Below are 15342 nucleotides of genomic sequence, written 5' to 3'. Positions count from 1 at the left end.
AAGAGATGACGAAGTGTGGAAAGGAAAGAGTAGAATACAACATACGAAGGCAGCGAAATATGCTCATTTGCAGATGGAATTAATCTTGAGTTAAGTGGCAAGTACCGGGTAACGATTACTTTTTTAAAAAGATATTTTTTATAAATGGTTATTTGCCTGTTATTTTAAATATCTTAACACGGTATCTGAATTTCTACACATAATTACATGAAAATATAATTAAACTTTCAAACAACCAACCGATTTTTTATTAAGAATAAAATTATAATGTATATAAACTGATAGACGTTAAGTTCAAATAGCGTCGCCAACAGTAATAATTTATTTAGTATTATTTTCTTTTTTCTAACAATTGTTGATTTTATAGTAACACTCTATACTGCTTGCTTCTAAGAATAAAGAGTATTAGAAATTTCCATATATCACCCACTGTGCGATGTTTCTGACATTTTCCGTTCGACACATTTTTATAAATATTACAGATTTTTATATAAAAGCTTAAGATTCAGGCAATAGAGAGTTCGCCAATTTAGGAGCTTTAAAATTCTGCGAAGCATGTGTGAGGCTGTACTCGAAAGGGCTCGTCAACAAAAGGAGGGAGCTAAGCGATTATATCAATTATTTAAATTTGAAAACATGACCGTTACGTCACCACCGGCCCTGAAAGTTTACTTTTGGGAATATTTCGATATTGATAAGTAATTATAAATTATATTCTTAATACAACGAATATCCATCAGCTAATTAAAGCAAAGCATCTTAGATAATAAAATCTTATTAAAATTATTTCGCATCACATTTTTGCAGACTCAATCGGCAAATTCATAAGGATAGAAGTAAATTTCAACATGACATTGCAATGCCAATGCGTCAAATCAATAGTCGACCCCTAAAAATTATTCTCTGGTTACGAAACTTATCTGAGAAAAATCTCGATATACGTTTAAAACGTATACAAAAATGCGAATGCGTGCCACTTGAAACTCGTGTGGGCTTCAATCAGTTTCGGCAACTCTTCCACTGTCCACATAGACGTCTAATTCATATTCTGCAAGAAGCAATACATATGAAACCTAACGACTTGGTGGCGTTGAGAATCGTTTTCTATTATTTTTTATTCGGCGAACACACGCTTACATATGAATTTAAGTAATGGCAATTTCAAAATATTAATTATTTAATTAGCTATTTATCTCTCCCTACTCTCTATACCTATAGTTGCTCCGATTCACGGGTTGTAACTTTGAATTTCAAAGTCAATGTAATCGGTTTCGATCCAAATGCTTGCATTATAACTAAAGAACTTTTACCAACCGATTTGAGAGAGCATCGGCGTTTCGTCCAACCGATTTGGGTGCAGAATATAACGGGCCAACATTTGAATTTCGTCTTTTCTACACGAGAACGCGGGTTAAAGTTGATGAACCCCAATTTAACAGTGCCACGTTTAAGTGTCTGGCCGTTGATGGTGGAATATAGGCCGAGCGATTTTGAAAATCAAGTGAGTTGAGCATATTAATTTTTCTACAGTTTAAAATATATGACATAATTGTTTTGTTTTTAAATAAGGATGATCGTGCATTCCTTAGACTATTTGAACTTTTAAAAAATATTATATAAATAAAGTTCAAAAATAGTTATGTTTCGAAGAATACTTGAAGCTTATACGAATTTTTCTTTTAACAGCTGGATTTTAATTTGAATTTCGAAAATATTCGTTCGAAGTTTCAAGTTAAAGCAGTGGGCTATCTCGAAAATGTTACCGAGGACCAAGAAGTGCCGCTTGAAGATTACGAATGCGCTGATTTCCCCTACGTTATTTACCCCAATAAAATAGAATTTGATATGGAGCGTTCTGAACAAAGGAGCCTAATGGTGGCCATTCATAATTACAACCAAAAATGTGTAGAGTTCCGTTGGCAAAAGTAAGCAATCAGTATCCAAAAACTTAAGTTCTATTTTACTACAAAATCATATTTTAATATTTATAAAAAAAAAAATATATGAATTAGCTACATCATCAGCGATTTGTTCGAAGTCACCTTTGAGCCGAATGTATTCCGGCTTAAGCCACATCATTCGAAACTTTGTATTGTGAATATGCGTGTTTTCGAACGGGCGCTTCACTTTAAACGCATTCCATTGGCATTGGAAGTACATCGGGTATTCGATAAATCAACTAAACTTGCAAAGGAACTATTGGAGGAAGTGGAATCCATTGATGATCCCAAATGGAAGGAGTCTAGCTATATGATGCATATATTTTTGCATCTAAATGTGAAAGTAAATTTTAAGCCCGAAGAACCAATAAATATAGCTTGGGAACTGTTGCCACCGAAACGTGAGCGTTCAAAAACTTCAACTACAACAATATTTGAAAAACTATATTGGGATTATTTGTCAGAGTCTAATTTCATGCGACCGAAATCGTCTGCTGAAATAAATGACGAACTGAGCTATGCTGAAGTCCTACGCTTGAATGCAGGTCCATTGCCACTTGTTAAAACCATAGACCTTAATCGCAAGTATGAATTATGCTTTCTTTGTATTTATCGCATTTTAAATCATTTACAATTTCTTTCTTTTTCGTTTGATTATATCACGTGATGGATTGCTTATGCCTATTGCAGTAGTATATTGCGTATTATCAGTCAACTAATCGCCGATTCACTGCATGATTTGGCAAAGAATTGGCGTTTCATTCCAATTGAATTTGCTGAAGACCCACAATAAAGTATTCAATAGCGCCTGCGCATGTTACTCCAATATAATGACATCGGTAGCATCGAATCTCTTTGTAAACACCTCTGATCGGTTAATCTATTAACAAACAGATATGAAAAATGCTATTAGTCGGAGAAAAACTAAATAAATCAACAACTGACCTAAACTTCGACTTTCGTAAGCGTTCCAAATATCGTTCCACTGCGATGGAAGGCAGGAAAAATTTACGCACTTCTTTAGGTACTTTATCCATAAGACTACGGGCCTATGAAATAGAAAAATAATTGGGCGGAATACAAAATTGCATTTGATACCCTTCACACATACAAAATACTCAATACATGAACTTAATTTTGAAGGAAGGAAAACAAAAACGAAACCACGAACCAACAGACGGACATTGACAAATCGTTATGCTCATGCCAGTTCATTCTGGGTGTTTCAAACTTTTAACGGCATGATTAAAGAATATTTTAATCAAAAAATATTTACTTTTTCCAAGTGTTGATGCGCCACAGATGCCACCTCAAAAATGCACTCTTCCACACCTTTGTCATCAACTTTGTCCCGCACTATGCGCTCCTGGCTGACACCATGTTTGATTAACAATTCTTGTGGTATATTCAATGCCTGATTCCGTCCTTTATATGGTATCGCCCTCAAAAGTGTTGCAATACCTTGAGCTTTGCCTAGATGGGAAACCGCATGGTCCACCTGTACATCCTTAATTCCATTTAATTCAACTAAAAGATGAAACAGTGATGAGAAAACCTGATCGGCATACTCTTCTAATTGTTTTACTGAAAGGAATGGTTGGTTCAATGGTCGGTCACGTGCCGTGACTAAGCGCTTTAAATAAATTTTGCTCAGCTTGTTTGAATCTACAGTCTGTAAGGCAAAATAAGCGTGCTATTAATAGTTAACTAATACAGAATAATTATTGTAAGTAAACATACATTTTTTAGTTCCCGTAAAACTGGATGATCGGCAACGTAAGAACCCTCTTTAGAGAAGCATTTATCAATTGAATCATACCAAAACTTCAATTTTAATTTAATAATATGCTCTTCAGACACCTAGAAGTAAGCAAAAACATGAGTATATGAATCACTTTAGCACTGCGCTTCCTCTTACCTTAGCACCACAATTGGCCACTTCAACATTGAATGCTCTCAACGCAAATGCGTGGCGTCGATGATCACCATTCAACAACAACGTGCATAAATAGTTCTCATAATCATTTTTCCTGCAATAAAATAACTATGTGAATATAATTTTGATTTTATGTAACATACGGGCATGCAATGAAAACAACAGGAACTCTGCTAATACTCACTCCACCAAATTAACGCAATATTGCGCCGTAAACATTTCGTTTGCCAATTTCTTTTGTGTGCAATAGGTTGCACCACTTTGTTGTAGAAGACATTTGTGCAGATTTTTTATTGAGTTTACACCTTTCAATAAATGCCGCATCTTAAATTGTAGTGAAGTGAAATATTTTTGTTTATATATTTATTTTTGAGGTTATGGCGTAGCTGTCAAAGGAAACAGCTGATTGGGTATTTTTTAGGGTATTATTTGCAATGGGTATTTGCCTCGTTCAGGTGTTTCGGAAACGGAAAACTATAAGATGGCGGGCAAATAAATACATTCATTCAATCGATATTATTCAAAAATAAAATCAAAAATATATTTAGTACAAATGAAACACGACAACGCAACAGCTGTACAGAAATTAACTTTACTTATTTGGAATTTAAAGAAGATATTGAGAAGGGAATATAGGTAATTAGCCCTTTAATGAAACTACTTGGTCTTAACAATTGCATATATAATATTTTCCATATACATTCGAGTTGTGCAGTAAAATACATTCAGCTGTGATCAACACGAAGAATTCAACAACGACGAAAAGGAAGGGTCCCGGATTTTCTTTATCTGATGAATAACTGTCAACTGATCAGAACTCCGCCACTACAGTACAGAACAACAGAAGTCAATGAGTTTCTAGAAAAATGTCAGCCCTTCTGAGCCACTTTTAAACTTGTGAAGTGTTTGTTATAGGATTATTATACAAAATTGTAGAAATAGTTAATCAAGGTTATATTATTACTGATTTTAGTTCAATATCCGATTGTCATGAAATATTCATACCTTCATCTGTATTGTGTGTAAGTAATAAAGCAACCTTTACACATTTTTTATCGAAGTTACCAATTTGCATTGACATTGCCCTTTGGTAATTAAAATCATTTATTTATTAAAAACTAATTCTACGTATATCATAACAATTATATTGCAGAAGTAATATACTTAACGTAAAGACTATTAACTACGTATTTAAGGACGACTAAGGTCACAATTTGACTTTGACTACTTGTGCGAATAACTAAATCTACAAAAAAACTAGTAGAAATGCAATTTTATTTTTATTTTTCACAGCGGTTTCACTAAATAGTTAATCGAGCTTTATGCACAGCACTTTCCAATAGCTCTATCTTGTTAATAACATGATATTGTACTTATTTAAGCAATACATTCCAGCTTAAGCAATCGTTTTTCCAACCTACACCTCCAACTTCAGTCTAAAAGTCCATGCTCAATAATTGTCTCATCACTCTTAAAATGGGCCTCGCAGAATAGTGCCATACGCATGCAAGCCTCTTTCATCATGTCACCAGGAACTGTCAAAATTATGCGCACAAAATTCGGGCACTCAAAGCAAGCACCCGGCAGGCAAAAGACACTCTGCTCATTCACCAATTCTTGCACGAATTGCGTATCGGACTTGAAGGCTGGAAAATGTTCGATATCGATGCCAACCATCATGTACATAGCGCCGTCCGGCATAATGGGATTAAGACCGCGTACCTTCTTCAATATGCGATAAGCCAAACGTGCATTCGCCTACAATAAAAATCTAGTTATTTTTAAAATTTCAACTAAAAAAAACTCCATTTACCGAGAGCACATTGATCACACTGTCGAAGAAACTTTTTGGTGTCTTTTCCAACATTTCGGGCAGTGCGCCCTGCACTATGCTATTGGAGCCCAAAATGCGGCCGCACATGTTCTTCAAGCCAACCACAGCTTGAGCCAAACGATTTTCACGATCGTGCACGATTACCCAACCCATACGCCAACCGGGTACCAGAAAACGTTTTGTGGTGCCACTGCATGTGAGTACCGGCACATTTTTAGACAGACTACTAATGGCTATAAACTTGGAGCCGGGGAATACCAAGTGCTCATAAATCTAAAAAAAAATATTAAAAATAATATGCACATTAATTGTGAATAATTATACATTAACTAACCTCATCCGCTATTATGGGCAAATAATTGCGTTCACAAATGTCCAATATGTCCTCCAGGTGCTTCTGAGTAAATACACTGCCACAGGGGTTACTTGGGTTATTGATTAGCAGCGCTGCTGTTTTCTCGTCAATCAAACTCTCCAACTGCCGCAGATCCGCCTCCCATTGACGTTCCGGCAACAAATCGTAATAACGTATTTCGATATCCAAGCCCTCGGCTAGCGTTTGATATAAACAGAAACCAGGGCGTGGTACGAGCAAATTTTGCCCACTGTCACAAAGTGCCAGTATGCAGTACTCCAGCGCCGCCGAGCAACCGCTACACATTAGTATGTTCTCCGTTTTTATCTCTTCTGCGCTCTGGTGTGCACTATATTTGGCGATGGCCCGTCGCGCCTCTTCGTGACCCTGTGAGTGGGCGTAGCCATTATATTTGCCGCCTTCGATGCAACGCTGTACAGCCAGCATGGTTTCGTCGGAGGCGCGTAGGTTGCCGAACGTCGTTGGATCACCTGTATGATTGTTGCATTTATGCAATAAAAATGCAAATAATTTAATTATTATCAATTAATCATTAGTTTAATTGTTTGTTTATAAATACATATATTGTATAAACATTGTAAAAACACAATTGCGTCAACTGCTGACGATTAACTTTTATAAAAAAACGCTCTAATTAAAGGCTCGGCTTGCTGATATTTACATTCAAATTGGCTGTGAGATATGCAGCTACGAATATATTTATTGTGCAATATTTTATATAACAAAATTAACATTTATTGATATAAGTACTTTGTTGCATTTTTGTTCAAATGATGTTTACTTGGGTTGGACCGAAGGAATATTACCCCCCTTCACAATTAAAAAATATCCATACATCAACTTGATTTTGATCGGTCAGTTTGTTTGTTTCGGCGTGCACTTCTTCGCCGGATAGGGACGTTTTTTCTGCCTCAATAATAAAGCATCCCCAAATGGGTTGAGGCTGATCGACTTCGCTACCTGCCTGTGTCCGGATCGAAAAGCCACCAACCAGATCAACCATGTTGTGATAAACGGAAGATAAGTCTTCAGTGTTTTAGACGTGCGTACGCTCCGAGATCCTAACATTGACTGGGACCACTATCTTCTTGTAGCCAAGATATGCACCCACCTCTGCGCAGCTAAAAACGTACGACAGACAAACGATTTTTTACTCGACATGCATTCCTGCTCTCTGCAGACGGTCAGACGAAAGCATACCCGACGATTGGACTTTAAGTGTGCTCTCCCAATCCACAAAAAGGGGAACCCAACAATCTGCGCCAACTACTGATTGATTGATTGGACCTTTTCAGTGTGGCTTTAGACCTGGAAAATCAATAACTGACGAGATATTAACCATGCGCCAAATCTTGGAAAAAAACCTGCGAAAAGAAAATCGACACACACCACCTCTTCGTCAATTTCAAGGCTGCTTTTAACAGCACGAGAAGGAGCTGCCTTTATGCCACTATGTCTGAATTCGGTTCCTCTCAAAGCTAATACGTCTGTGTATGCTGACATTGCACAACACCAAAAACTCCGTCAGGGTCGGAAGAGTACTCACAGTCTTCAGCCTTGAAATTCAACGCAGAATTACTCTTGCCAACAGATGCTACTTCGGATTAGGTAGGCAATTGAAAAGTAAAGCCCTGTCCCGACAAAGATCAAACTCTTCAAGTCCCTTATCATTTCCGTTCGGATATATGGTACGGAGGCATGGACAATTGCATCATCTGATGAGTCGGCCTTGGGAGAGTGCGTGAGAAAAGTTTTGCGGAAGATTTATGGTCCTTTGCGCATTGGGAGATATACGGGGACATTGACATAGTTCAGCGAGTCAAGAGACAGCGGTAGCGCTGGATAGGTCATGTGGTCCGGATGAAAGAGAACACTTCAGCTTTGAAGGTTTTCGATTCAGTATCCGCCGGTGGAAGACCTCCACTCTGTTGGAGAGTTCAGGTGGAGAGGGACCTCGCTGCACTTGGTATCTCGATTTGGCGCCAAAATAGCGTAAAAAACGACTAACTAACTGGGCTAAAACGCCATTGAAGGAGTCACCGTATACAGTTTCCAAACGCTCTTCGATCTAAGAGGTGTGTTGTTATATAATTTCGATTTTGATCAATAATTGAAAATAATAACTTTAAAAGTTTAGCGAAATTTCTAAAAATAAATCATATTTTTTGTTTCGCACACTACTGTAGGCAGCAATTGCTCAAGCACGAGCTACACACATGCTCGTCTGCTAATGAGCTCGCAAAATGCGCCCTGCATTTGCATACACGAGCAAATTATCGCTGTGAAGTGTAACCCAAGCATGCCGCGTCCAACTAGCTGAATATCTATAGGGCTAGTCGAAGCTAGTATCAAACCTGAAACGTAAACCTGTACCGGCTAAGCACACATATTAACGGTAACCGATAACTGTAGCGCAAACACGCAGTTTCTATAGAAAATAAAAGTGCCAGCACAAGTTCACTGATAACATTTCCAAAGAGCGCACAAATCGCAACAGTTCGCAGCAGAGAAGTGTTCGAAAACGGCACAAAAATGGGTGTATCAGCAGGTGAAGCAAAAAAAAAAAAAACAAAAACAATATGCACACTCTGCTTGTACAGATCACTACGGCAACTTTTTATGTTAATTAGGCAGTGGACAACTATCGAGAATATTTCGAGATTTGAATAAACAACAAACTAGTTCGCAAAACTTTGGAAAGTCAGGCCGATTTAATGGATTTATGAATATTCACACGAGTATGCCGTCGCGTCATTAGAGGCTGTTTGGTGGAAAGAATGTTGCGTAAAAAAGTTTATAAGAAAACAAAAACAAAATCACAACAACAGTAGTAACTTATTTTCTACAACAAAATAACAACAACAGTAGTAAGTAACTCTTTTTCTACAACAATAACACCAAATATTGCACCTGTTCGCACAAGAGTCTCCACATTACCACCGCGAGCATAAATGGCCAGCGCAGCAACGAAAATTGAGTGGAACGCTGTGAGCGCGATTTTGAGTTGTTTACCGCTGCGCTGATTGGTCGCTTGAAGAAGGTGTGTACGCCACAATGGCGCAGCATACAAGCACACATGCATACATACGATATATTCGCACGGGCATATGAATATGCAAATTAAGTATGAATATGTCGCTAATTTTTGTTCTTTTTTTATTAAATACGAAATTAAAAATCTTTCTACAAACTTTTGGAGGTGTGTGTGTATATGCATATGTAAAGCAAGATCTTGAGAGTGATTTCCAGAAGCTGGCGAATATGGCGGGCGAAAGAATTACAACATTCGATGAGGTTATTGGCAATGGTTTTGGGGCTTTGAAGACGCTACATTTTTAGCGCCGTTTTCTCAATATCTGTTTAGCAACCATTTGTCAGTTAAGTTCTGGTAAACTTTATCAAAAGAAGGAGTCTGAGTTAAGTTAACGAGAAATTTACCGAAAAAAGTAGTCTTTGTTAAGCTAACCAGAACAGATGACAACTGACAGATGGTTGCTAATCAGACATTCAGAAAACGGCCCTTAAACTCTTCCTCGTCTCTTTATGTTTATGCATGACTTATGTATGTCGCAACTAGCTAACGGTTTATTACATATTTCCCTACATATTTATTAAAAAACGGTTAGTCGCGCATGATCACCTGCCGTATGGTGTAACGCGATCGGTTAGTTACATATCGTAGGTTAGTTTCCAAGCGACCATACATACATTTGTACATATATATGTATGTTGTTCTTAGTTGAAATAAGATATTTCAGCATTATTAACGCTTCATTATATCAAAGTGCAATAACTAATTAGAATTATGGCAGCAAAATGGTTTTAAATTTTGGTATAGGAAATCCTCTCTCCCAAGTCGCTTTGAAGTTTCTTTTAGGATAGTGTTAGTTTTTGGCGTACCCGAAACCCTCTATTTTGTCAAGGACACTGTGGATTACTAAAGGCTATCTGCAATCGTCGTCTGGGCAAATTGAACATTGAATCACATGGGAGGGCCGTACAGAGAAAATCGGAGACCGAGGAGCATGTAGTATATAATATTTTTTTTTTTGGAAAAAAAAATATTTTTTATTTTTGAAAAAAAAAAAATTCATTTTAGTATGAGTTCATTAAATAATATTAGTATATGATAACTTGATTTTGATCGGATATGATTTTTTTATTATTTATGATTACCATTGAGAAGTCTGCAGAAGAAGAATCATTTTAAATTATAACATTATATCTAATTATTGTTATTAAATTATAATAAAATAATTGTCCCCGACCTCGTCTCTCTGTCCTTCCGCCGCTCGATATACTACATGTAGAATTTCGAAAGCTTTGAAGCTGACCATAGGGGTTGTCTTATTAAATTCACCTCTAGAATATTGTCCTATATTTTCAAGTTGACCCGAGTAATCGTTTCGGAGATACAGCCTGAGAATTTGTGCCCTCGAGGCTAGCTAGACTAAGTGCGCCGTCCTTAAATGCGTTTTTTCTCGAAACTGTGTTTATGAAGTCAGTCGGTAAGATTTCTCGAGAACTACTCAACCGATCTTCATGAAATATTAGACAGGTCTTTGAGATCAAAACTTAAAGACTTGGAAGAAGGATTTTTTGTTTCAATTACAACTATTTAAAAAAATGTCGCGAAATGTTTACTGAAATTTTAATTTTTTTGTAAAAATATCCGCCAAAAATCTAATTTTCAGTTGTTTTCCTCCGTCGAAGATCTAAGTTAAGGTTTTAATTAAAACACGTATTTTTTCACTTAAAGCCATCCTGTAAGTAGTTATCCTGCCACCGTGGGCGCATCTTTTTTCCGAAGGGGTCACCAGAAATGGCGTCGCACTGGCCAGGTTGAAAATAATTTTTTCAAAAATTTCAGAATTTCTTTGTTAATAGTGTATGTTTGTAACAATAAAAAATTCTAATAAAATATTACATTTTTTATATGAGAAAAAATTATTGGAAAAAGACTGTTTTATATCCGAGCAAACCGATATAACGCCTTAATTGTATATTTTTTAATAAAAATTTTTAGATAATTTTTATGCACTAATTTTTTAATAAATTTTTTTTATAAAGTAATTAAAATTTAAATTTTTTTTCTTATTTCTAGAATTAAATTTTCTGGCAATTGTTAGAATATTGTTATGGATAACACATATTTTTCCAATTGCAAAGATCTATACCTCACACATGCAACATTTGGATTAAAAAAAATTTTTCACTCTCAAAAATAACTACTCACCAATAGATAACGGTATCATTGGCTTGTCAGGATTCGGTTTGATTTTCAAGGACTCCACAATGCCACGTATGCGGTTGTGTGTTCTTGCGGAGATTTTCGAAGGTTTGATATTCCATTCTCTGCGTACATTTTGATTCAGCTTCTGAGCGCCATTGCTGTGTTGTGGGTCTTTCGTTAGGTTGATATTTTCGGTGTTGATGGTCGAAATCTTACGCTCCAAACCGCTTGCCGGCATTATCACACAACAAAGGATATATAAAATAACTTTTCTTATTCAAGTATTAGTTTCACATGCAGAAACAAATTTTAATTGCACAATGTTCGTTGAAAGACACTGACTTCACAGTGCAAATGTTCAAACAAATTTTTTTATTTTTAATTTTAGACACACTTACACATAAATATATTTAAAGTCGTTCAATATTTTTACGAATTAACAACATTTGTCCTTTTTTATATTAAAATTTAACATTCGTCTTTTTTCTTTTTATATTCTAATTTAACATTTCACAACAACACTTCATTCGATTAGTCCTTCACCACATAAAGTCCAGAAACGGTCTTTACGATTATATAAATACACGCTTGTAAGGATCTCTTTTGGAGCTTTGTACAAAACTGATTATCACCGATTATTTGCTAGACGAAATCTGCTCCGCTTTTACTTCGACCGTTGTTAGTTAAGTTCTTGCCTGAATTAAACTGATCTGCTGGTCTGGTAAGTGTGTGCTTTTAAAGGAAAATATTAAAATAAATACAAATTAACATTTCCACTATTGTTGTTGTAGCGCTGCCAAACGCGCGTTTGTTCGTATGTGCGCTCACATGCATTTGTATGTATGTATGTATGTATATCGTTGGATACATGCGCCTGCCTCTATGGTGTTCAATAACTGTTCTACAACAACAATAGCAACACAATTTCAGTTGACACATTTACACCAGCCACACCAACACAATCAAGCTATCAACTAACCGACATCCAAGCCACCCAGCCGAGCAGCCAACCATCCAAGTAAGTCGTCAGTCCGCCAGCCGCACTGCTCGTGTTGCTGATTTGAATACCTGTCCGGATATATAGCACACGTTTGGGAGGGTATGTTGTTGCAGCGCTTATTCAAAATATGCCGATATTTATTCGCATTTTGATTTCGCATTTGAATATATCTACATATTTGCAGAAATATCAGTTAATGTAGCGTGCGTTCGCGATATCTCAACGTACGAAGCGCCGAGCCATCATCAATTGCGGCCGAACGTTCGCTGCCGACACGAACGGCTCTCGTACTTATAAAGTGTTAAATTTTTTGCTCGGTTTGTTTTCACAGTTAGCGTATTGAAGCGTGGCGATAGAATTTTTTCTCCATTTCTTTTGACTGACTTTTTTCTTATTTATTTTTGGCGAGAAAAGAATGGAAAATTTGCAAGGTTCAGAGGGAGCTTTAGCATCTTCATCTAATTGCTAAGTTTGAGGAAAATAAAGTATCCGATACAGTGCCTCATATTGATATTCACGCAGCGTTTTAGAATCGAGAATGTCTTCCATGTGTTTTTGAAATTAATATTCGGCCATCATCAGCATAATCAATTGGCAAATGTTTTAACCTTCCGCTAAAAAGAAACCAGTTAATTTTAATCAGTAAAATGTTGCGATTTACATATTTTTACATACATACCAGATTTCATAGTTTCGAATTCAAGATTCCCGCTTATCCAAGTATTTTAATTAAAAGGATTACTTGTTATACAACTGCTTAAAGTCACGCTTATCTCACGTGACTCGAAAAATTAAGAAATTTTTGTTTCTTAAAAGTTGTAAGTGCAGAGGCACTTAATTTTTTTTGCATAAAATAAAAAGTTCGAAGTAAGATCCTCAAAAGTTAATTTTTTTGTAAGTTGGTTTAAAATGGCAGATAAATGAAAAAAATAAAGAAAAATCTTTTGGATAAAAAAAATAAAAATTACCATATACAAAAAAAAAAATTGAACAAAATAAAATTTATATAAAAATATTTTAAAAAAGTTGATAAAAACATAAAATTAAAATGCATTAATTAATGAAACAAAACAACAATAATTAAAAATAAATAATTTAAACTAAAAAAATAAGGAAACATAATTAAAAAAAGGAAATTAATAAAAAATAAATTAAAAAAGTAATAAAAAATTAAAAATAAATTAAAAAAAATAAAAATAATAAAAAAAAATAAAATTAATTTAAAAGAAATAATATATGTAAGTGTAAAGAAAATGAAAATAAATTTAAAAAATATAAAAATAAAAACAAATCAAAAACAAAAAAAGTATTTTAAAAATAAAAGTATTAAATAAAATTAAATTTAAAAACTACAAAACACGAAATTGAAAAAATGCATACAAAAACAACTAAAATATATTCGCAAGCAAAAACTAATTCTAAACAAAAACAAGAAAAAAGTTAATTTCGTTGCATATAATAATACCATTTACAAATACAAATGATTTCTTACAAGAACTTGAGTTTGATCGGCAAGTTTGTGTGGCAGCTATATGCAGTAGTGGTCCGATATCGGCGGTTCCAACAAATAAGTAGCTTCTTAAACAAAAAAAAGACGTATGCAAAATTTTATATCGATATCTCAAAAACTAAGGGACTTCGTGGCAAACTTAATATACCCTGTTCAGGGTATAATGAAGTGGAAAGCCTGAGGGGTTAGGTGAGTTTGAAAATTTAAAAAAATCGATTTTTTTTGTCTTATTGAATATGTTTAGAATATTCTCCTAAAATTTCAAATCGATCCGAGTAAAATTCTAGGAGGTATATCCTTCGGAAGTTCCCCCCATTAGGCCACGTCAGCGCAGCGTCAAAACTTTAAACGTATTTATCTCAGAACTCTATTTTTTAAGACGGTGGACACGATTTCTCGAAAAGTTATGAACCGATTTGGCTCAAATTTTGCACACATCTTTGGAATAACATTATCTACTTAATCAACGATCTTTTTTTTTATAATAAATAATTTTTTTGAGCCAAAATATGGCGTTTTTCCTTCGTTCAATAAAGAGATTTATGCATTTACTAACGAAATATTTTTGGTTTTTTGATTTTAGATAATCCAATTATGAGTTATGACGTCCACGGCAAGATCACTTTTTTTTGAGACGTCACGGGAGATGAGTTGTCAACGGCTGAGTTTTCAGAATTTTTACATGAAAATTTCACAAAATAGTCTTTAAATATGTACCTTCGATATGCTGAATTGTTTGAATGAAATATGTATATGATTGTATATATTAAAAAAAATGATGAAAATACGCTTATTTTTAGCCTCTGAAACCCACTTAACCCCTTAAAAAAAACTACTTTTATACCCTGAAGTGGGTGGGTGGCTTAAGTATTTCACATTATGAAATTAAAAAAAAAAAATTTTGTCTTCAAAAAAACTTCTCCAAACTATATAACCAAAGAGGTATATAGAAACTTTGACGAGCTTAAGGGGTCGCTCATTGTCATCTCATTTTCGAAAAATCGATTTTTTTATTGCGTTATCGGATAGTACACACTGTAATAAACATTCTCTCAAATTTTGAAATCGAAATTCAAATTATTACGTTCGCTACAGCGTTTCATGTAGAAAGGGAATAGAGTGGGGAACATAGCGACTACAATCTTTAAGCGCGTTTTTCTCAGAATGGTGTTTTTCAGAATCCACTCTCAAAGGAAGAGTTTTAAAGATATCTAGTTTAAGGTTTTAGAAAGAACACTTTTAACGTCATTCTCTATCGCACTAGGTAAGCTTTTTTTTAAATCTTTGTATTTTTTTCTACGAAAAACTGTCGAAAAAGGGCCAAATTCGATACTTTTTGTTCAAACCGCCGTCATTTTGGCAAATTTCGAAAAAAAACAAAAAAAAAGCTTCCATAGCAAGATAGTGACTTTTCTATAGATTAATAATCTTTTTGAAATTTTCGTTTTAGATCGCAATCGCGGACATCGTATAGAATTTTGTCATTTCAACAATTTATTTAACTATTATACAC

General features: G+C 35.0%; 3 protein-coding genes across 4 annotated transcripts; 1 reads left to right on the top strand and 2 right to left on the bottom strand.

Annotated features, from left to right (window-relative positions):
- The first annotated feature begins 60 nt into the window (after nucleotides 1-60).
- LOC105230698 (uncharacterized) lies at nucleotides 61-2769 on the top strand. 2 transcript variants are annotated; one of them, XM_011211662.4, is made up of 7 exons: nucleotides 61-698; nucleotides 808-1149; nucleotides 1219-1501; nucleotides 1687-1925; nucleotides 2013-2341; nucleotides 2405-2525; nucleotides 2631-2769. In XM_011211662.4, exons 1-7 carry the CDS (start codon nucleotides 556-558, stop codon nucleotides 2731-2733), a joined length of 1560 nt encoding a protein of 519 aa, XP_011209964.1. In that variant the 5' UTR covers nucleotides 61-555; the 3' UTR covers nucleotides 2734-2769. The 2 variants fall into 2 exon arrangements, with proteins under 2 accessions (XP_011209964.1, XP_011209956.1); XM_011211654.4 differs by having other exon boundaries at nucleotides 2013-2525.
- On the bottom strand, nucleotides 2520-4238 carry LOC105230689 (NADH dehydrogenase (ubiquinone) complex I, assembly factor 6 homolog). The gene is made up of 6 exons (XM_011211640.3): nucleotides 4061-4238; nucleotides 3859-3970; nucleotides 3681-3800; nucleotides 3217-3612; nucleotides 2886-2989; nucleotides 2520-2820 (listed from the first exon to the last, which is right to left on the bottom strand). Exons 1-6 carry the CDS (start codon nucleotides 4198-4200, stop codon nucleotides 2739-2741), a joined length of 954 nt encoding a protein of 317 aa, XP_011209942.2. The 5' UTR covers nucleotides 4201-4238; the 3' UTR covers nucleotides 2520-2738.
- A 905-nt stretch (nucleotides 4239-5143) lies between these two features.
- Nucleotides 5144-12030, bottom strand: LOC105230711 (tyrosine aminotransferase). Its single transcript, XM_011211673.4, has 4 exons — nucleotides 11323-12030; nucleotides 6045-6556; nucleotides 5690-5983; nucleotides 5144-5634 (listed from the first exon to the last, which is right to left on the bottom strand). Exons 1-4 carry the CDS (start codon nucleotides 11555-11557, stop codon nucleotides 5308-5310), a joined length of 1368 nt encoding a protein of 455 aa, XP_011209975.2. The 5' UTR covers nucleotides 11558-12030; the 3' UTR covers nucleotides 5144-5307.
- Nucleotides 12031-15342: the final 3312 nt, after the last annotated feature.

Source organism: Bactrocera dorsalis, chromosome 4 (genome assembly GCF_023373825.1).
Source record: "Bactrocera dorsalis isolate Fly_Bdor chromosome 4, ASM2337382v1, whole genome shotgun sequence".
Classification (NCBI taxonomy): domain Eukaryota; kingdom Metazoa; phylum Arthropoda; class Insecta; order Diptera; family Tephritidae; genus Bactrocera; species Bactrocera dorsalis.
This window is presented reverse-complemented; position numbering and strand designations above follow the sequence as displayed.

Coding starts and splice junctions, on each gene's coding strand:
- LOC105230711 (XM_011211673.4), bottom strand. CDS start 11,557: ATGCCGGCAAGCGGTTTGGAGCGTAAGATTTCGACCATCAACACCGAA. Junction 6,557..11,322: donor AATGATACCGTTATCTATTG/GTGAGTAGTTAT, acceptor ACAATCATACAG/GTGATCCAACGACGTTCGGC. Junction 5,984..6,044: donor TGCCCATAATAGCGGATGAG/GTTAGTTAATGT, acceptor ATTTTTTTTTAG/ATTTATGAGCACTTGGTATT.
- LOC105230698 (XM_011211654.4), top strand. CDS start 556: ATGTGTGAGGCTGTACTCGAAAGGGCTCGTCAACAAAAGGAGGGAGCT. Junction 1,502..1,686: donor CGAGCGATTTTGAAAATCAA/GTGAGTTGAGCA, acceptor TTCTTTTAACAG/CTGGATTTTAATTTGAATTT. Junction 2,526..2,630: donor ACCATAGACCTTAATCGCAA/GTATGAATTATG, acceptor TGCCTATTGCAG/TAGTATATTGCGTATTATCA.
- LOC105230689 (XM_011211640.3), bottom strand. CDS start 4,200: ATGCGGCATTTATTGAAAGGTGTAAACTCAATAAAAAATCTGCACAAA. Junction 3,613..3,680: donor TTTTACGGGAACTAAAAAAT/GTATGTTTACTT, acceptor TTTGCCTTACAG/ACTGTAGATTCAAACAAGCT. Junction 2,821..2,885: donor TTACGAAAGTCGAAGTTTAG/GTCAGTTGTTGA, acceptor GTTTGTTAATAG/ATTAACCGATCAGAGGTGTT.